Genomic DNA, 22,553 nt, shown 5'->3' with positions numbered 1-22,553 from the left:
ATATTTGTAAGGATAAAAGTTTAGTACTGTGCCATTATAGGAATCTCAAAGCACTTCTGATTTTAGAAGTCTCAAGCCCATATAGCTCCTCAGAAATAACCCAGTGTTGTGGATAAGACAAGACAATAGGTCACATCTGATTTTAGTTCTCCCAGAATCCCATTACCTTTTCACAGTGGGAGAAAACTTCAAATTAAACATGAATGCATAAATTCCTTTATTGAAAATATTGCAATAGCACTGTATTACATATATTAAATATCCATAAGTCTGAAGGGTCACAATTTTGGTAGGACAACACTGTTTGAATACAGAACACAAACATTTCAGATAGTCTCTGACAAGTATATAATAGAATAAAATGCATGTAACAACAGTGAAATATGTCAAATATCTAAAAATCTTTTGCTTTCAGTTAGCGAGTGTGTTTTCAATGGCAAAATTATATTTGAAAGGGTCCCTGGTATGTCTCCAAAATGTTAGCATTAGAGGCTCATACTTTACAGTGATAATCTCTGTAGTATCACCAGTGGTCAGAACTCTGAAGGAAATGGTATAAAAGCATAGATGCCATGTGTTAAACGTTCCAGTATTGTTTCTCACATGATAAATTGTCTACAAGCATACTAATCCTTTGTATGGAACTATGTGTATACCTTGCCGTTTGCCATCAGATATGACAGATGCATGCAATTTTATTTTCTAAACGTATATTTTGCAGCAAGCCTGAACTGCTGCATATTCTCACGGCATGTACACTCAGTAATAGGTGTGTGTGTATGTTCATACATGCGGCTGTTTACATGAAACAATGTTCATGTAAAAACTCATGTGAAAAACAACTTTGCAGATTATATGTAATGCAAACACCTATCAGTACAAAGAACCTTGTGTGCAAAGAGACACTGATGCTTTCAAAGAAAAGCTGCTTGTTCTCTTTTGTTTCTTCAGATTAAAAAATAAGGAAGAATAATAAATGACTGTTTTCACACAGTCTTTGTAATCTGGTCCCAGCTGTATAGGTCACGTAGCATAATATGGAGAGAATATAAACACATCCAGTTGGTCAAACTTTTTTAAAAATGCTCTAATTATTACAGCATAGCTATATATTAATTGTAAGCAATGCTGCTCTAAGTGGAAATGAGTTGCAGTCTCAGTTGGGACAGATATGTCACAGGGTTTATGTGACATATTCAGTGTAATTTTGGAATATTAAAATTATACTTTTTAAAAACATCCTCTCATGATGACTCAGTCTGGGCCCTTGCCTCATCTTTCTTTAGCAAAATATTAAGTTAGTATAGTAAGCTTTTCAGGAATTAATAGCATCATCTTTTTAATTGCTTTTATAGCTGGAATATATTTTATGAAAGACAAGTAACCAAAACCATTATTTATTTTAAGTGAAGCTCCTTAATTAAGTTAAAGTGAATTAACAGCATTCAACAAAGTCCATTCAGATCCAGTGTTCTCCTTCAATAAATGCACACAACGTGGGATACATGTGAGGTTGGATACTTCACTACTGTAATCAATTACCCAATAAATTAATGATTACAAGACTGCAGTATTCAAGTATGCATGGACACAGTATACATGTCATTTTAAAAATAACCAGGAGAAAAATGATTGTTATAGGAAGTCAACCACTGGGTTTAAATGTTATTCAGAAAATATAACATTCTTCAAAAAAGTGACTAACCTAGTTTGGCGTGGTATTATAACATTTTGCTTTAACAAAATTTCAAGTAATATGTAGAGGCATGTTTATCTTGTGCCCCATGACAACATATTTCTGAGAAGTACCTCTATCAATGGGGGGGTGGGGGTTTGCCCTTGATAACCAGTGAAAAGTCTATCTCCATACATCACCATATCAACACAACAAAATGTATATCTGACAAGGTGTACTACCAATATTCCCATCTCAATCCAGAATTATGCACTCAGTGCTTCTGCCCCCCAATCCCTAAAAGAATTAGGGTAAATCAACAAAAATGTTTCATTTACAAAATTAAAAAAACTAGCAAAATATAAAAACTAGGAAACCGAAACTATTCATCACTGCCACTTAAGGCATCTGTCACAATCTTTCTAGCCAATTTTGAGACTTGTAATATTAAAACAAAAATAACCTGCTGGATTTCAGAAAAATGTCCTATACAAATAATATATATATATATATATATTTAAAATGTTCCCTTTAAGTGCCCAGTATATAAGTTCAAATTACTAGTATTTTATCATGGAAAACATCACTTTATGCCATAGAATGTGGTAATGAACTGTTCCCTCTTTTTGGTTTTCACTTATCTGAATAAAAATACACATGGAATGTACTATACAGTTCTATGGTTTTTTCCCACAGATACAGAAAAAAGAGACTGCTTTAAACTCATATGTCATAAATGCTTTCCATAAGCATATTTTTGTAGGAGTGACAGCACAGCTGGAATAAGATTTTAGCTAGGTGTTTGTTGTTGTTGTAATCCATTTTTGCCTTTAAAAGTCTTGTGTAATCAAACTTCATCTGTTTTCAAGAGGAGGATGAAATGTGTTAGGCAGCCTGCATTCCAATTCTCAACATTCAGAGCCATAGGCTTTTTAAGGCAGCAAGTACATCACTCAAATGTCCACACTTCTACATCCTGGACAACAAAGTCTTCTTTTTTGGATAAGATATCATTATTGAATGTACTGCAACAGTTGCTCCGACCATGATACAGATCAGCATCTAGCCATAAACCAAACCTGCCACTGAAAGAAAAAGACAGTTAGCTGACTATGTCAGTTGTTCAGTTATAACCTTAAAATATTGGGCATGATTTAGCAAAAGTTAAATATTCCAATTCAATTTATTTCAGTGGACAAATGAAACATGTTTAACTGTTCCCCACTGAAATAAACAGAACATAAAAGCCTGTAATTCAGGCAGAATTGTTCCTGTTAATTTTTAACCACAGCAGATGTTCACTGACAGCACCCTAAAAATACATTTTTGAATTCTTATTTACAAATATCTAAGCACCAAAGGGGGCTGTAAATGTAAGGGAAAATAAATGTAATTCCTTCTAAGTTTCTCTTTAAGTGAAAATATTTAAAATGAAAAGGTAATTCCTTTTTGGTTTCTCTTTAAATTATTATTTTTTTGTCCACAGTTCAAAGCAGCTATATGTGCATTCATATAAGAATCGCACATACAGCCACAACCTTGGAAGTATAAGGCCATTTTAACAACAAACAGCAGTTTAACTCTATAATAAGGGGGCAGGGCTACTTGAAAAATGTCTCAGGAGTTCCAGATGCACATGCAGTCTTGTCTATTTAATAAATACATCACTAGAGTTTAAATACTTACTCTCCCCCTCCAAGTTCTAATGAGGTTACATCTCCATTGATAAAATAGGTATTTTCTCCACTCCATTTAAAAATCTAAGGAAAAAAGGTACAGCTTCAATAAGAAAGATAGACATAGTGTGAAAACAGAGTTTGTTGGTTTCAGTCTACATGGCAAACAGCTTTCTTGCTTCCCCATTCCTCCTGTATTTATGTTTTTTAAAGTTTGCATACTGCCTCTCCAACATACCATGCAGGTGGTTTCCAATAAATAATGAATAGAAAAACAACATAATAAAATGCAATAAAAACCACAGTATTTTTTTTAATTTATTCTATTATACCCCACCCTACCCTGGAAGCAGGCTCAGGGTGGTTCATAACATATATACTGTAATTATATATACTGTCCTCAGAACTTTCCCAATTATATATACTGTCCTCAGAACTTTCCCAAAAGCTGGGCTTTTACATGCTTCATTCTGATTTGGTACAAAATAGGCCAAGTTGCAAGTTTTGGGTTTTACTTACACTGAGTAAAGATGAGCCCAGAATGCCTGGGCTTTCACACTGGCATGGGTGGAAAAAAGGTCCAGTCCCAGAAACCCCCACTGTTGAAAGACTGGGAGGATATAATTCTTTCCCAGAGACTATTCGTGTTCTAATTGTCCCATTCTGCTGAGAATGTCCGCTCTTGTGTTGGAAGTACCTGCCACATGTACTGACTGGAGGGGGGATCCTTGGGCTATGACCAATTTCCAAAGTGTGCACCCATCTCAGTTTATACAGATCACTGCTGTATTATTGTTTGTAATGACCTGGTTGATTTTCCCCTTAGCGTGCTCTGCAAATGAGGTAAGGGTGTACAATATTGCACATAACTCTAAGATGTTAATATGAAAACCCCTTTATTTAGGTGACCACACATCCTGAACAGAAAGTGACCCACATTGATTCCTCAGCCCTATAATGATTCATCAGAGGTGACAGAAAGCTGAGGCGTCCTTCTGCCAAATGGTACCCTAGCTTGGACATTACTATTGCACTCCCACCAGCCCAACTGCCATACTATGGACCTAGGTACTGTGCACCCAGTATGCTGCGAATGCACGGCAGGGCAATATTACTTTAAAACCAATTCTGTAAAGGTTACATTCTTAGGCATGCATGCAGAGTTGTGGCTGTGGTAGAGACCATCATTCCTAACAGCTTTTGAAAGAACATGACTGATTGAAATCTGATGTTAGACAAGCACCTAATCAACATCTTGCTTTGTAAGGCCCCATCTATGAAAGCTTTGGAAATTAAAGTGTCCAAATGGGCCCAAATAAAGGAAACCTTCAGAAAAGTTTGGAGAAATATTTTTTTGCTGTTAATTACAAATCCAAGCTCCTAGCATGTCTGTATAATCAGGGACACCTGAAACTCTAGCTTCTCATGGAGTGGTGCAGTAATGAGACAGTCATCCAATATGGGTAATCAGAACAACCTTTAGACCTTCAGTGAGATACCACAACAGCAACACATTTAGAAAATACCCATGGGGCAGGCACTAGCCCAAACAGAAGGGCCATGTACTGGTAAGTAATATGATTATATTTAAAGTGCAAGCACCTCCAATAACATGGGTGGATAGAAGAAGAAGAGTTGGTTTTATAGTCCACCTTTCACTAACCAAAAGAGTATTCTTGCAGCAGTTTACAATCCCCTTCCCTTCCTCTCCCCACAATAGACACCTTGTAAGGTAGATGGAGCTGAGAGAGCTCTGCAAGAACTGTGACTGACCCAAGGTCACCCAGCTGGGTGTATATGGAACAGTGGGGAAAAACTTGGTTCTCCACCTAAGAGTCCACTGTTCTTAACCACTACACCACAGCTGGCTCTCCTATAGTGTTGTTTCCTCAAATGGGAGGTCTTCCACCTTCTTTCAGGTGTCAGGAGGGAGAATTGTGGAGCGCAGCCAAGTATGCCTTTTCAGTACAAGTGCTAAAGCCATGGTCCTGGAGAATGAGCCAATGGAGTGTCTGCCTGCATTAGTTTGTTGCTTGGATAGGCATAATGCTTCTGCTTGGAGAAGTTTAGCCAGAGGCTTCCTGTCTTCAGGCAGAAGCTCTATATAAGCCGCCATCTTTTCCCAGAGGAGCAACTGGTACCCTCCCATAATTGCAGTATAGCTGGCAATATGAAGGTTGAGTGCAGCACTAGAGTAAACTTTTCCACTAACTATATCAATTTTTCAACCCTTGCTATTAGCTGGTGAAGAATACACACCTGTATGCTGTTTCAGCTGCATCCTCACAGCTATGAGGAATGACACTGGAGGATGACTGAATAAATAGATATGACCTTCTTATTGCACCCTGTATAAATTCTCCACAGGAAGTACGTCAAATATCGTGAGATCTCCTTACCAGTGTGATTGAGACTTCGTGGCAACAAAAGCAGGAAGTAGTGGAAGGAAAACCTACTCTAGGAATTTACTACCACTGAGAAACATCGGCGGCCATTGCTGGGAGGTCAAAATAAAAACAATATTTTTAAAGAATTCGGGACATTAAAAATTATTGGAGTTAACTGAGAAGAGGGTAAGAAGATAAATACTATTGGTCATATTATTTGTGTGGACCTTGGATGTTTTTAAAAGGGGGAAAAAATTGTAAGGAGCAGTAAAAAGTCACGACCGCCATTTTGGAAAATTTAAAAACTTTAAAAATAAATAACTTGACTTTGAGCTCAGAGGACGGCGAAATTGGACTTGTTATAAAGGGCAAGTCCTACTCTTTTGAATCTGATAGTCGAATTGGAAATTGGTGAGGTCCAAATTTTCGCTTTTTAAATGTCTAAACACAAGCAGCCCCATACAAGGGCTACTTCATTGGAAAAAATGCAGGACCAATTGGAGGTAATGGAGGCCAGAATGATGAAAGGCGTGAGAAAGATGATAAATGAATCGAAAAAAGAAATTATTGCAGAGATTTAAAAAGATATGGAAGATCTCAGAAAGGAAACTGAGGAATCATCTAAGAAAGTGCAGGAGGTAGAAGGCAGAATGAAAGTATATGATTCCACCTTGCTGAAAATGCAAGAAAAAGTGACAATCCATGACTGCAAATTGATGGAGACTCAGATACGTCTGAGAGGAGTACCTGAGAAGGAGGATGGTGATTTAAAAGAATATATAATAAAAATAATTGCAGAATTTTTAGAGGAAGACCCTGAAGAGGCTAAAAACATGTATGACTATATGTATAGAGTGAACTCACTTTATGCCAAGAAAAATAACTTACCAAGAGATGTTGTCATAAGATATATGACAAAGGAAATGGTGGGAAGGATCATGAGTAAAAACTTTGAAAAGACATTGATAATGGGAGGCAGTAGAGTGAGAATCATGAAGGAGCTGCCAAGGCAAGTGATAAATAATAGAAGAACATATAAAAAGTTGACAGAAAAATTGAGAGACAATGGAATGAGGTTTAGATGGATAATACCTGAAGGCTTGAGCTTTGAACTCCAGGGGAAAAGAATCACAATTACAAATGCAAAGGATATGCGTAGATTTTTTGAAGAAAATAAAGGATTTGCACCATGATGGATTACAAATTATTGTCTTGGAATGTAAATGGACTAAATTCACCACAAAAAAGAAGGGCAACATTTCATTGGATTAAGAAACAAAACTGTAATATAATTTGTTTGCAAGAAGTGCACATCAAACAAAAGGATTATAAATTTTTATGGAACAAACAATTGGGAGTGGAATTTTTTTCATTGGCTGAACAGAAGAAAAGGGAGGTGGTTTTTTATATTAAACAAGAATTGGAGCCAAAATTAGTGTTTAAAGATAAAGATGGAAGATTTGTAGCAGTAGAGACAATATTAAATGGAAAAAAAAGTTGTTATTGGGACTGTATGTGCCTAATGGTGCAAAGGATGTTTTTTTTTAAAGACATTACACAACAGCTTGATGAATTGACCTATGACCAAGGTTTGATAATGGGAGATTTTAATGGAACAGTTAAGAACTCATTGGACAGGTCGGGAGGGGGGGAAAAAATAGTAAAGAAGGAAAATTGCCAAAGTCATTTTTTGAACTGGTTAAACAAGAAAATCTGGAAGATATATGGAGGAAATTTAACCCTGAAGTTTGGGACTATACTTTCTTTTCTGCAAGACACAAAACTTTTTCTAGAATTGACATGTCGTGGGGAACTAAAGATTTAGGTCTTATAACAAGGAAAATAGAGATTTTACCTAAAATTGGTGCTGATCATAACCCAATAATGTGGATTACAAAATTGTCCAAGAAGGTGAGAAGATGGAGACTGAATGAAGATTTGCTACAGAATAAAGAAACAGTGACATACCTAGAAAATGAAACTAAAGCTTTTTTCCAAGTGAACGACAAAGATGATATTGACTTTCAGACAGTCTGGGATGCCTATAAAGCAGTAATGAGAGGAATGTTGATTACTTTGAATAATAAGGATAAGAGAGTAAAAGAAAAACAGTTGTTGGACATTCAAAACGAAATAAAGAAAAAGGAAGGGGAGTTGAGAAAAAGGCCAGGGAAAAGAAAATTTTAAGGGAAATTACAATATTACAAACTCAACTGAGACATTTGTTAAATAAAGAAGTAGAATGGAGTTTAAAAAGACTTCAGCAGAAATCCTTTGAGGGAGCAAATAAACCGGGAAAGTATTTGGCTTGGCAATTGAAGAAAAAGAGAGAAAATAGAATTATTAACAGAATTGTGGTAGATGGAAGAGAAGTGGTTACTCAAGAGAGAATAAAAAGAGAATTTTAAGTACTATGCCAAATTGTTTAAAGGTGTTAAAATAAATAAAGAGAAGATGGATGAGTATACACAAAAGATAAAAATAGAGCCCTTAACTGAAAATATGCGAAAAGTTTTGAATGATCCAATTGAAAAAAAAGAAATTGAAGCAGCAATTAACACAATGAAGAATGGAAAAGCACCTGGGCCTGATGGATATACAGCTAAATATTTTAAAACTTTTAAAGATGAGTTAATACCAAAACTGCAGAAGTTAATGAATACGATAAGAATAAAAGGGAAAGTACCAAACACATGGAAAGAAGCTGTTATTTCGCTGATACCTAAGGAAGATAGAGATGTCACGAACATAAAAAATTATAGACCAATTTCGCTATTAAATAATGACTATAAAATATTTACAAGAATCTTGGCAGAACGGCTTAAATAACATTTGATAAACTTTATAAAGGAAGATCAAGCAGGGTTTCTTCCCAAAAGAGAAATAAGAGACAATATTAGAACTGTTGTAAATATTGTAGAATATTATGAAAGACATCCAGAAAAAGAAGTAGCATTATTCTTTGCTGATGCAGAGAAAGCATTTGATAATTTAAATTGGGACTTTATGTTTGCAGTAATGGAAAAAATGGAGCTGGGTGAAAACTTTATAAGAATGATAAAATCAATATATTCTGAACTAAGTGCAAGGTTATGTATAAACACAGATCTTACAGAAGATATGAAAATTAGCAAAGGTACTAGACAAGGCTGTCCGCTTTCACCATTGTTGTTTATAATGACTCTTGAAATATTATTGATGCAGATCCAAGAAGAAAAAGAAGTAGAAGGATTAAGAATAAAAGGATTTACTTACAAATATAGAGCTTTTGCTGATGATATAATGTTTATAAATAAAAACCCCATACAAGTTACACCTTTGCTGCTAGCTAAAATACAAGAGTATGGGGAGTTGGTGGGACTTTGTATTAATAGAGAAAAATCAAAAATTCTGTGTAAAAATATGCAGATGAACAAGCAACAAGAATTACAGAGACTAACGGGTTGTGAAGTCACCTCTAAGGTAAAATACCTAGGAGTGGAGATAACAATGAGAATATTGATCTGTTTAAAAATAATTATGAGAAGTTACGGCGTAAAATGGATGAAGACATGTTAAAATGGAATAAGCTTAATTTGTCATTGTTGGGTAGAATAGCTGCAATCAAAATGAATATCTTACCAAGAATAATGTATTTGTTTCAAATTATTCCTATTGTGAAGGATGGCAAACAATTTGATAAATGGCAAAGGAAAATCTCAGAATTTGTGTGGGCTGGGAAGAAACGAAGGATTAAAATGAAAATTTTGACAGATGCAAAAGAAAGAGGTGGGTTTCAACTGCCGAATTTAAAATTATATCAGGAAGCAGTTTGTTTAGTGTGGATGAAAGAATGGATAACGTTGTTAAACAAAAAACTTTTAGTGTTGGAAGGTAACGGAAATAAATTTGGCAGGCACGCGTATTTGTATTATGGAAAAAAAAAGATGGACGGTTTTTTCTCTCATCATTTTATAAGAAATAATTTGCTAAATACATGAATTAAATACAAGAAATATGGAGATGAGAGAAGACCATTATGGATAGTCCCAGCTGAAGTAATAAAAATAACTGCTGAGGTAGGCGAAGAAAAGTGGTTGTCATATAATCAAATTTTTGTATTGTCAAAAATACAATGTGGCAAAATAGAACTGAAAACTGCTGAAGAGTTGAATCATAAATGCAACAGATAAAGAGCTTGGTGGAGAATGATACTAAAACTGAAGGAATAAGGAAAGAGCAAACAGAATTGGAAAAAGTTCTGCTTGGAGACAATGATAAATTAATTTCAAAAGTATATAAATTACTTCTACAATGGTCTACAGATGATGAAGTAGTGAAATCGCAAATGATTAAATGGGCAATTAATATAAATAAAGAAATACAGATGGAAACTTGGGAATATTTGTGGAAGAACTCTACGAAACTTTCAACATGTCAAAGTATTAAAGAAAACTGTTTTAAGATGATGTATAGATGGTATATAACTCCTAAAAAATTGGCAAAAATGAATAACAAGATGCCAGAAAGATGTTGGAAATGCAAAAAGCATGAAGGTTCTTTCTACCATATGTGGTGGACTTGTGAAACAGCTAAAATGTTTTGGCAGATGATTCAGCAAAGATTTCTAAGATCTTGGGATTATGAATTTAACAAAGTTGCAGAGACTTTTGGAAAAATTTCCAAAAGAAGACAGAACTTTAATCTGGTACTTGCTCTCAGCCGCTAGGACATTGTATGTGCAGTTGTGGAAGCAAGAAAAAATACCAGACAAATGGGATTGGATTATAAAAGTTATGATAGGGAGTGGAATGGACAAATTAACAAGAATATTAAGATAATATTTAGAAGTTTTTAAGACGGAATGGAAAAAGTTTAGAAGATATGTAGAAAAAGAGTGGAAAATAAAAGGACATTGGAGAATCTTTGATAATGATTACGTTTTAAAAAGAAGAATATAAATTTTTGTTCTAATAGTTAAGGGTACCTTTAAATATTTGCATTTTAAGTAAATAACACCGGTGGGGTCAAGTAACGGGGGGAGGGGTGTGTAGAAAGTAATATATGGGGTAGATAAAAGAAGCTTTTTAAAAAAGATGTAAGATATAGATTTATTACCACATGTTACCAATAAAATTGTTTTAAACCAAAGAGAGTGGGGAAAGATTGCAGGAGAATACCAAACAGGTGGACCCGCAGCATCAAGCATCTGTGAAAAGGGGTGCCTCAGTTCTGATAGTGCTTTTTGTGATTGTCAGTCACTTCATTCTTGAGATCTGGGAGAATGAAAATAATAACGGTAGCCTTGCCAAGGAGGCAGTGGCATAGAACTCTGTCACAGTACTGAGGAGGATGTTTCTGATGGTTGACTAGCTGCTGGGACCACCAATGTACTCAGGCCAGGCTCCATTTCCCCTTCTGAGAATGAATGAGCTGGGGGTAGGGATATGGAGAAGGCATTCATGGTGAGACTGATAATTACAGTTTCCTCAGAACTGAAGATGGTTTGGCTGGAACTGAAGAATTAATAGATTCTGGGAGCATCTTGGAACTGGAACAACGCTTCTTCTTAAGTGTGGATTTGCAACAGGCTTTCTTAGGTGGAGGTTCTGATGCACAGCATTCAGCTGAATGAGCAAGCAATCAGAACTAACAGTTTGGTTCTGAATCCAGAACTGAGACACTCAATGGCAGGCTCACAAGTTGATTGGTTCTAACAACTGGTTTCAAAGGCAAAGATTGACTGTGCTCTGCTGGGACAGATGCTTTCGCTGCCAGGCTATTAGAGCAAGAGAGCACTTTCTCCCATAAGCTTGCCTTTAAGCATGCTGCTCAATCACTCAAGCAGAAAAGGCAGATAAGGTGTTCATCTGAGCAGGCCATTTTTCTATCACACTGGGTACCTTCTGCGACATTTCCCAAAGAGAGGAAAGACTCCAAGAAACAAAGAAAACGTCAAGAAAATTCATGACAATCACAGCTGAAGAGAACAAGTCCTCACAACACAGCAACAAAGAAAGGACTGAGGTAAAGGGGGGACCCCGCTCTGCACAAAATGTTACTGTTAGGTGGGAAGATGGCCTCTAATGAGCTCTATAGGAAAGGGGCTCCCTTGGAGTGTTAAAGAAATACCAGAGTGGCTGTAAGGGGGCCTCTGATGGCTGGCCTGCACAAGCACAGTTCCATTGTGGGACTGCACAGAAAACTGAAGATGAACATGTTTTGCATTTTAAAAATGGATTGTTCTTTAAAAAGTAAAGGTAGTCCCCTGTGCAAGCACCAGTTGTTTCCAACTCTGGGGTGACGTCGCATCACAATGTTTTCACAGATTGTTCTTTAGTTACTTATAATATGGAGGAAGGATAAATTCATTTCATTTAAAATAAATTGGTGTTCCCCAGCCAGAATATTATTTATTTAATAAAATTTCTACCTGTCTTTCTGCCCTCACAAGGGCTACCAAGGGTTTATTACAAGCATCAATAAATACTATAATGTTCTGGTGTGCTCCCCCCACCCAGCTACCATTTGTCTGGTCTTACAACAAAATCTCAAAGTGTATTAATACAATGTCTCCCCCAAAAGTTTTCATGGATCCCCCTACCTGTTTATTACTATTTTGAATAATCTCATTTGCAAATCTCATTCATTTTTCAGGTAAGCACAACAGCACTGAAGTTATCTCAGTGCACAATACCTTGAAAACAGGGTTGAATGTGTATAGGAAAGTTTCTCCTGTGCCATAATAGTGGTCACTAAACTTGAAAGGATGTGTTGCATAAGCCCCAAATATCTGAAAAAACAAAAATAACTGTCATGCTGAAGTGGAAGGAAAACACTTTCTAGTTTAAAGACAGAAATCCTTTGAAAATGCATGTATACTAAATGATTGATTTGCAGCTCATCTATGAAACACAGAATGCTAACCCTTAAATCCCAAATATTAGGCCTGATAAAAAATGTGATGCTAATGAGAAAGAAGATTCATGAAACAAGGTTCATAATAACATCAAGTTTACCTGGCAATTTGAAAAGTGGGAGATTGCCTTTTTAGATACTATTGTATATATAATGCCTGACAACAAGTTGGCAATCCACACATACAAGAAACTCACAGTCCCGAACCCTTGTTTACAATATAGGTCCTTTCACCCCTTGTGCTTAAGAAGGAATTTTGCCCTTTGGGCAATTCCTATATTTAAGGAGAAATTCCACAATGTTTGGTGATTACAGGAAGGATTGTAACATCATGTCTATGCATTTTCAGGATAGGGGCTACTCCCAGGCTGTGATAGAGAAAGCTTCTTTCAAGCTTCTAATGCTGATATAGATGGCTCGTTAAAACCAGAGTCGCCATAAGGAGAACTGTATTTTTTGTGCTCTGCAATATACCCCACTGGCTAATTCCATTTGAGGCATTATATTGAAACACTGGCACTAAGTAAAGGGACTACCAGATTGTGAACCAACACCTTTTTTGTTTGTTTATTTCAAATGTACCAGGAACATTAAGGACGTTGTTACCCAAGCCGATGTTTCTAGCAGAAGTGTGCAACAACAACCTGGGAGGGTAGGACATACAAAATGTGGCAACTGTGCAGCATTCCCATATTCTTTGGAGGCTGCAGTCATCCTGTACAATCAAATTATGAGATCTTACCACCTGTGGCAGTAAGAGAGTTAAATATTTGATTTTATGCCTAAGTGGGCTACTGTATGTGGGAAGTACCATGAAAGCAGTAAGGGCACACATTTTAGAACACCTTTCAAGAATTCTACATGGGGCATCAGATGTTCCCTTAGTGATTTATTTTTCTGAGAAAGGGCATAGCGCAGAGGCGTTCAGGTTTTCTGTACTCTCTAAATATCATTCAACTGCCCAGCCACAGAGTCTTTTTAGCTACTGCTGTTGAAACTCTTTAATTAAACGTGTTTTCATTTGAGATGGAATTATGTTTCAATAAATCTTATAGCCCACCCTTGTCCACATGGATGAGCAGAGAAACCTTACCCCAAGTAGGATATCTGTATTGGAGCTAGTTGAAAAACCTGGGTTACACTAGCAAAGATACCAGTACACTGAGCTCTCCTTTCAGCTGGGAGAACTGCTCTGCTATCTTGCATTTATGTGTGTATTTACTGTACTGCAGAAATTTTAAAGGGACAGCAGCATACACACAATTTCTGCACTGGAAATTCTGATATTACTATTTTTGCCATAGGGAGGGCCCCCAAGTTTAACAAAAATCTTATACATTTTATTAAGCATGATTATTAATCCAGCCCTCCTCCTTAAAATAAGCCATATTTTGATTTGCACTCCCCATAGACATGCTGGCATGCATCACAAGTGGATTCATCAGTAATGAAATGAAAAATTCCATTTAGTGCCTGACCTGGTTGTCCATATCTTTGATGACAAGAAGGACCGGACTATCAAGAGACGCTGATTTACGATAAAGTGTTTTCAAACTAGTTCCATGTTCCTGTGTGCTGTATACAAGCTTCCAAGGATATCCCTGAACCCTTGCTGGCAGGCACGGGGCAAGCTGGAAGGTGAAAAGAAAAATCTACCATTTAAAACACAGCCATGTTGCTTATATCAAATATGAGACTGGAAAATAACTGTTCCGCAAGAGAAATGCATGGTTTACCCCATAGTTAGAGTTGGATTTCTGTACAGTAAAGGGAGGCAGTTTATCATAAGTTCAAGGGGCATGTGTACAGTATCCAGTTTTCAAATCCATCCATTAATGCTCAAATGCCACAATGCTATTCAGTGCACACCCCCCCCCCCCAAAAAAAAATCACTTAAACAGTTTCTTTCCAGTGAGCTTACAATCTCAGTGGACCCTCCACAGACTGAGGAGAAAAATGGAAATTGCCCCACAAAGTAAAAGGGACAGTGCTTATTAGATGAGGTCTACATTCCATGAAAGGCTATGCAGCACTGGATTCTATGGCAGATTTTAAAAATATTAAAAGATAGCTTGCATGAAAAACAAGGTCAGATAGGCAGAAATAAGATAAATTGGGTCTGCACCAGCAGTTTCCATACTGCCACAAGAACGAAGGCATAATCTACACCCCATCCTGTTCACTACCTCGCCCCTGCAGGCAACACTTCCGATCTTGTCTTTCTGCACAATATTACGCACTTCACTAAGGAGGTTTCAACATATATCCTTATTGCAATTCTTTACAAACATAAGAGAAACCATCTTGGATAAGGCCAATGGAACATCCAGTCCAACACTCTGTGTCACAGTGGCCGAAACCCAGGTGCCATCAGGAGGTCCACCAGCAGGACCAGATGCCAGAAGCCCTCCCACTGTTGCCCCCAAGCACCAAGAATACAGAGCCTCACTGCCCTAGACACCGTGTTTGTTCTAGCCATACATTTCTCATGACAACAGGACCCTTACTTTTGGTGAATTTATAATTTTAATTAGTAAATTGATTTGCTTGGTTTTATGCTTAGTATGGAATTCGTTTTATTTGATGTGACCTGCCCTGAGCCCATTTAGGAAGGATGGGATAGAACTGTGATGAAATAAATTAATAAATTTTCATAATGCAAACATAAACTCTTAAATACACTGCTAATTTTGAATGGTTACAGTCACACCTGGTTTCTTCTGGTCCCCCTGTTATCTGCAACACTATGTACCCCTGAAAAGCCACTCCTGTGGTTGGGGATGATCAAAGTGGGATGTTATGTAATGCATTGGGAAGATGTTTGAAAGCCACCTCTATATTCACAGAGGTGCCTTAAAGAAGGCCCATAAGAAGAGTCCCACTGAGTCAGATTAATATACATCTAGTCCAGCATTCCATCTCATACAACCCTAATGTTGTCTCCTGCCTCTGGTATTCTGGGGTTTACTGTCTTTGAGGATGGAGACTCCCTTTAATCACCATGGCTAGTAGCCACTGAAAGACCTATCCTTCATGAATCTAATACCTTTTTAAAGCTGTCTATGCCTATGGCTCATTCCATCATTTGGCAGCAAATTATACATTTCAATCACTTATCAAGTAAAGATTTCATTCTATATGTCCTGAATCTATTGCCCATCAGCATCACTGGATGCCCTTGTGTTATAATATTTTGGAAAGGGGGAGGGAGCTCTCAATACGTACTCTCTCTATTCTGTGCATAATTTTATAAGTCTATGTCATGTCTCCATTTAGTTGTCTCTTTTCTAAATTGCTAAGTCCCAGACTGTTTAACCTTTCCTCACAGGAAAGATGTTCCAACCCCCTAATTATCTTGTTTTCACTTTTCATGGCTTTGCAACATCTTTTTTGAGACATGGAGACCAGAATTCCAAATGTGACCACACCACAGATCTATACAGTGGAGAGACCATGGCTCAGCGGTAGAGCATCTGCTTGGCCTGCAGAAGGGCCCACATTCAATCCCTGGAATCTCCAGTTTAAAGGATGAAGTAGCGGGTGATATGAAATGATTCCAGAAAGCCACTGCTGCTCTGAGCAGAAAAATGGACTTTGATGACCAGTGGTTTGATTCCATATAACGCAGCTTCAGGTGAATCATTATAATATTTGCTTTTATTTTCCAATCTCTTTCCTAATAATCCCAAACACAGTTTCCCTTTTTTACTGCTACAGCACACTGGGTTGGCATTTTCATTGAACAATCCTCTATAATTCCAAAGTCTCTTTCCCTCTCAGTTTCAGTAACTTTAGACACTGTTAGTGTGTTCTCATAAAATGACATCTGGATCCATTAGTGAAAGCTAAATTTTTGGACACCCCAAAACCTTTGCCTACCCATGATTCTGAGATCTGAGTATTTGAAGATTCCTATTATAGCCTACAGTGAACTGAAAATTATTATTAGAACTGCGAGAAGGAATAAAACCTGTTTGACCTCTGTGTACACGTGAAAAGGCAGGATATAATTTTTAAAAAAGAATGGAAGCAACTAGCAAGTTATGGATAAAATCAACTCTACCTGCTCTACATGCATATTTTCTAGGAGAACGCTCTGGTTTTTTAACACAGGCAAAGCATCTTCTTCATTATCATTGTTCTCATCACCATCTTCTTCACAATAGCTGCAAATACTCTTTCGGCGTTTTGCTTCTTCTACGGTGATAATCTAAACAGAACAGACACACAGGCATTATAAACAAAACACAGTGGTATGATAGTACTTTCATAATTTAGATCAGTGTTATTATGAAAGACCACCTTCCTCATGGAACTGGGGGGGGGGGGGGGAACACTACCCAGTCCCAAGAACAAAAGTGATTGTACCTTGTTCTGGAGGCAAACCATGCACATCTTGCTGACCTAATTGGACTAAGTCTGCAAAGCATTTTTTTTTTATAAAATATGCCACGTATAAAACAGTATGTTACCTATAGATAACAATGCCACTGCTTGCTCATTTTCAGAGTAAGGGCAGGAAGGGAGGGTATGGGAAGGTACGCAAAAACTGCTCATCCTTTGTACTGAAGCTTGGAAAAGAAGGACAAAAAGGCAGGGGAAAGAATCATTACTTTTACAGCTTTCTGAATCCATATGTCAAGGCTCCCATCCCAACAGCCAAGAAGAAGCCATGGTTACAAAATAAATATACCAAACTAAGCACACAGCACACTTCACTGACTGTAACACCGTGCTGCTGTGTTCAAAAAAATAACATGCAGTAAGGATTTTTAAAGTACAGCTAAATTTCCACAGTGATTATTGGTACTGAACAGCTTTATTAACTGCAACTACCCAGTATAAAGAACACTACTCTTTTTCCAGATTCTAACTCTGCATGTCCTCCATGTGCTTTAAATAAATGTGCCATGCTGATAACCAAATGAAAGTCAGAGATCTCTATCACTTGCAAATAGTGATAAAAAAGCAACCTACCTTCACAGTGGGTTCTTGGTCAGGTCTGGCACTGTATATTATTTGGAAATTTAAGGGTATTTGCTGAACTTTCATTCTTAGGACTTTCCTTTCCTGCTACTAGTACCACCATCAGCTTCCTTACAATGAATGAAGCTGCTTCTCTCTAGCATGGGCTCTGAAAGAGTCTAGACTTCCTGGTACTTTTCACTTTCGTTTTCTACAGTAAACTGCACAGGATGGCTTAGCAACAGTCTCATTGCAAAAGAATGTTCATGAAAATGTGCTAAGACAGAATCAAAGGCATGTAGCACCTAAGTGTGCAAATTTTATTTACATACTGTGAGATAAAAGCCCATTTGGTTACTATTTTTTGTGTAGCATCTTTAAAGAAACTGACCCCCAAGATTTCTCCAAAAATGCTAATGTAAACACACACTGCAGCAGATCCCAGTGATTTGGCTTCTCACACCCCTTATCTGCAAGTACATTTCCTCCCGAAGCTAAACAGATAAAATGTCTACTAACCAGCAATAGCTACCAACATGATAATTGTCACATTATTTTCTGATCTCATTTACCTTCAGCCATTAAGGCTCATGCTTTGAGAGCCTACTTCAAAGGCTTATGCTTGATATGCTTAGCTGGGAACAAAACTCCAGGAGAAATATAGGTTTGCTAAATGAGAAATGTGTATACAATTCAGGAAAAGGCTGCTCCTCCTACTGCAAACAAAGATGCAAGCACAGAAGTTTTGAGCAACTAGGGTTGCCAGGTCTGACTCAAGAAATATCTGGGGACTTTGGGGGTGGAGCCAGGAGCAAGGGTGTGACAAGTATGACTGAACTCTGAAGGGAGTTCTGGCAATCACATTTAAAGGGACCACACATCCTCCATTTGGAGATAATGAAGGACTGGGGCACCTTCTTTTGGGGCTCGTAAAATTGGACCCCCTGGTTCAAACTTTTTGATACTTGGGGGGTATTTTGACAAGAGGCACTAGATCCTATGCTGAAAATTTGGTGCCTCTACCTCAGAAAACTGCCCCCTAGAGCCCCAGATACCCACAGGTAAATTTTCCATTATATCCTATGGGAATTGATATCCATAGGGTATAATGAAGTGCCTAGCAGACATCCCCCCCGCCCAGCCTCCAAACCAGGGGGATTTGGCAACCAGAGTGAGAAACATGGAAGAAGGCACGGGGGGGGGGGGGGGGAGGCAAGCCACCGTGCAAAATGTCCCAAAAAATTTCAAAACTGAGTCACTAAATATCAAAAGTAGAAATTTCTTACAAAATATTCACATACACAGTATATTCATGCAGAAGCAGAACAAACAAGATCAGGATAAACTCTCCAACGCACTTAATTCACTAAAAGAACCAGTCTCATGGTTTATAGTTCACTTTCTTTTTCCTTTGGTTTATCCACACTCTCCCATCTGGTAAATGAAGAAGACAGACTTCTGCATGTTGCATCAAGGTGAGATTCGAACTCCGGTCTGAAGATCCTTTGATGTGTAATAAATTCTCATAATATCTCAGAGATGCAAATGGGCTTTTCTAGAAACTTTAAGCCTCTTTTTCACCGTTTAAGGCTTTTTCAAAGCTTTACTGCATCACTTACCATTTCTACACGTCTGTGACTGCTACCTTCACAATGTTCCCATAGGCTACTAGTCTAGCTTCTATAATGTAACTGTGTATATAACTGCATCTTAGCACATACCACAAGAGCTTAAGTGCTCCAAAATGGTACCAACCTGAACAGATGTGGTACAAGGGAGATTTGAGATGTGTGGATGTTAAGTGGACAGCAGTGTACTGTGAGCCATCATGCTGGCTCAAAAGGTGACATGCATTTATTACAGTTTACAAAATAAATAGTAATCTGAAAATCAAACAGTATATACGAAAAACGGTTAACTCCTGGATCCTTCACACTATGCAGCTAAAATAAGACAAATGCTCAATGTGGAAGTTCTTACAAATGGCTATCCCCCCATTTGTGTAAACTTTCCCCCTTATTTTGAACGAGAAGAATTACCTTTGTCTGTTTCTGGCACTTGCAACACTAATTAAAACTCTATCCTCTGACAAGGGTAACCCCTCTCCCATTCATGGGCACAAAGATCACTTCATGCAGCTTGGTGCTGACCAACACTGGCAGCAAAATCTGGGGTGAGGGCACAAAAGCACACAGGGAGCTGACAAGATGCTTTGTAATCATACCTCTGATATGCACTAGCAGACTGGCTTGGTGGCACTCCACCCCAGCCAGAGTCAGAGCGGCAACATCAGAGAGCAGTGGCAGAACAAGCTGCTGCACCAGCAGGTAAAGAGGTAGAGCCCCATATTGACAATGGACCAAGTAGTAGTTTGGTATTTACCTCTAGTTCTAGGAATGATCATTAACCAGGCTAAATTCAACCATGTTCCAGTGTGGAATATGAACTCTCTTTCTACCAAATGTAAAAAATCGTTTTATTAAAATTATATCATTTCTTTTATTAAAGAAAATCTAATTATATAATTAAAGAAAATCTAATTATAATTGAAATACATAGGGAAAAGAAATATTTGGAATTCAAATTATATCATTAGCAACAAAATATCTGGTATACAACTAATTTAGGAAGATTGGTTTTGTATTTGTACAATAGAAAAATGGCTGAAAACGACTGTTCAAGAACATGACAACAGTGTATTGAAAAGCAATTAGCAAGTTGAAATAAAATATGTTTTCCAACTCTGTTTTGGTTTCAGTGCCTTCTCAATACATTATCCTTATGCTTAAAAAATTATTTATGTAACCAAGAATACTAAAATCCAAACAACCTCAGCTAACAAGAAATCATAATTATCAGGGAGATTCTTACGAGGCATGGGAGGATGCTTGGGCTTGGCCCTACAGTTAATCTTCATGTTTCTGATCTGAAAAGCACAAGCACTCACCTCCCAGCTTTTTGTTGAGGGCTCGCTGAAGAAGTTGTCTATCATATCAAGCTCCTCCTTTTCCACCACCACAAAACCCTGTTCCTTAGCATCTTTGCCATACACATCTGGTGACCACTGTACAAAAAATGTATACAGATGATCTACCCTGCAGAACAAAAGAAAAAGAACAGTGCTAAATTTCCTAGAACATTGTATTTTAGAAATACACAGTTTGTTATGTTACTTAAAAGGTTACCATTGCCTAAAGTAGGAGTTGCACATTCATGGTGAATGCAGAAGCTGCTAGGATGATGGGGTTTCTATTTAACTTTATTTATCACACAAAAATTTATTATTATCTTTCTTTATCACACAAAAATGTCATTTCTGCCTAACAATGCTGGCAAAACAGAACCCTCTTTGCATGAGGAAAAATAACACTTGCCACATGCACAAAGTCACCCTAAAGCTGCACTGTTGTTTTCTAAAAAATTGCTATGGAAGAAAGGGACATTGTAGGATGAGTGCACCTGTTTTAACCAAGGGAATTCAGATCCAAAAGGGCCTCATACCTACATCACTTAGAATACAGAACAGACAAGCACAAGGCAGTTGAGCGACACTGTGAAGACTAGACAGAGATTAAGAAACTGCCTGCATGTCAATGCACAGAAAGTTGTAAACTGTTACTCTTAAAGAATTTCCCCTCCCTAAAGCAATCAACATTAGAACCTAATATCTCCAGCAGCACTGCCTTCTGACAGAAATAAATGAATATATCAACAAGGGATCAGGAGTTATTCCAAATTTAAACAAATGTGACTGCTGTACAGCCCTGGATAGAATTCTGATCCCTGACCTCACATTTACAGAATATCTGTATTTCTTCTTGAAGATTCTAGTATTTTTTTTAAAAAATCTAAGATTTTAAGGAAACACATACTCTTCTCCAGGCCAACAGTATTGGCTTTGACACTATGCAAAGAGTTTTAAAGCTCTGCTTTTAATTGAAGAAGATATTGGATTTATATCCCACCCTATACTCTCAGAGTCTCAGAGCAGCTTACCTCTTCCACATTCAAATATCAATAAGCTTGTTTTATAGGTACCAAACCCTTCCCAGGGGAAAAAAATCTTAGTAAAAACTACGCTCTAAATATTCTAAATAACTATTTGTGAATACTCTTAGCTTCTGATAGGTCTTACATGCTGGTGAATAGAAGAACTACCTGGATTAGAAAATATCCATGCCATACAGTTAAAAATCAGTTTTAAATTCATGGTTCTTGGAAACAAGTTGCTTTAATAATTTCAAGTCATTAATTCAGATGTGAAACAATTTCAAGATACATGAAGTGTTAATGTTGTTAGATAACAATTTGGAGCAAATCTAATCTCTCACTTTCTGGCCTAAGGATCACTCCCTTAACCAAATTACCACTTCTTCCAAGGCAAACTGTAGGCATGGGTGTGGGGGAGGGGGGAAGGACTTCAAGAAATCAGATTACAGATCTGTTTTTAATCCTGGTGATATTATTCTATGTTCACCCTAGCAGGCATTAGCAATGCAATTGTATGCACAGTTACTCTAGCCTAAAATCACAGGGTTTGCCTTGCATTATTACAAGAGCTTAACTTAATACCTTTTATCAAGATAACTATCTGAAATGCATAAGGCCATTACAAACCAAATGAGCAAGCAACCTTGACTGCCAGTGTTTTCCCACTCCTACAATGCTACTACTTGTCCCAAAAAGAATAAGAGGGGATAGGTTAGACATGCCATAGAAATTGCACCAGTTACAGATATTAAACAGTTCTACCATTGAATTATTTTGTGACTATTTTATTTCTCCATAACCTTTTTTTAACTATATGAGTTTAATATCTTTCTTCAATGAAACCCATTCCTTCAGGCACACAGTTAAGAATTCCAGGATATTAGTAATAGTTTTAGAATTCACGCATTTCAATAATATCAGCAAAGGATAAGTGGATCAAAATCAGAGCACATGCTATGCATG

At 37.3% G+C, this 22,553-nt stretch overlaps 1 protein-coding gene across 3 annotated transcripts in view; it reads right to left on the bottom strand.

Moving 5' to 3' along the window:
• Positions 1-200: 200 nt before the first annotated feature.
• Positions 201-22,553, bottom strand: part of NCOA7 (nuclear receptor coactivator 7) — a 115,247-nt gene continuing 92,894 nt past the window's right edge. For 2 of the 3 annotated variants that reach the window (XM_060238854.1, XM_060238862.1), the window contains exons 11-16: positions 20,548-20,695; positions 16,699-16,845; positions 14,114-14,266; positions 12,415-12,510; positions 3,362-3,435; positions 201-2,760 (exon numbers count right to left, since the gene is read on the bottom strand). In XM_060238854.1, the coding sequence (XP_060094837.1) occupies positions 2,625-2,760; positions 3,362-3,435; positions 12,415-12,510; positions 14,114-14,266; positions 16,699-16,845; positions 20,548-20,695 (754 nt within the window). In that variant the 3' untranslated portion in view covers positions 201-2,624. Of the gene's footprint in view, positions 2,761-3,361; positions 3,436-12,414; positions 12,511-14,113; positions 14,267-16,698; positions 16,846-17,612; positions 17,854-20,547; positions 20,696-22,553 lie in introns of those variants that run through there. The other variant, XM_060238868.1, reaches the window with a different exon arrangement.

Source organism: Heteronotia binoei, chromosome 1, assembly GCF_032191835.1.
Source record: "Heteronotia binoei isolate CCM8104 ecotype False Entrance Well chromosome 1, APGP_CSIRO_Hbin_v1, whole genome shotgun sequence".
Taxonomy (NCBI): domain Eukaryota; kingdom Metazoa; phylum Chordata; class Lepidosauria; order Squamata; family Gekkonidae; genus Heteronotia; species Heteronotia binoei.
This window is presented reverse-complemented; position numbering and strand designations above follow the sequence as displayed.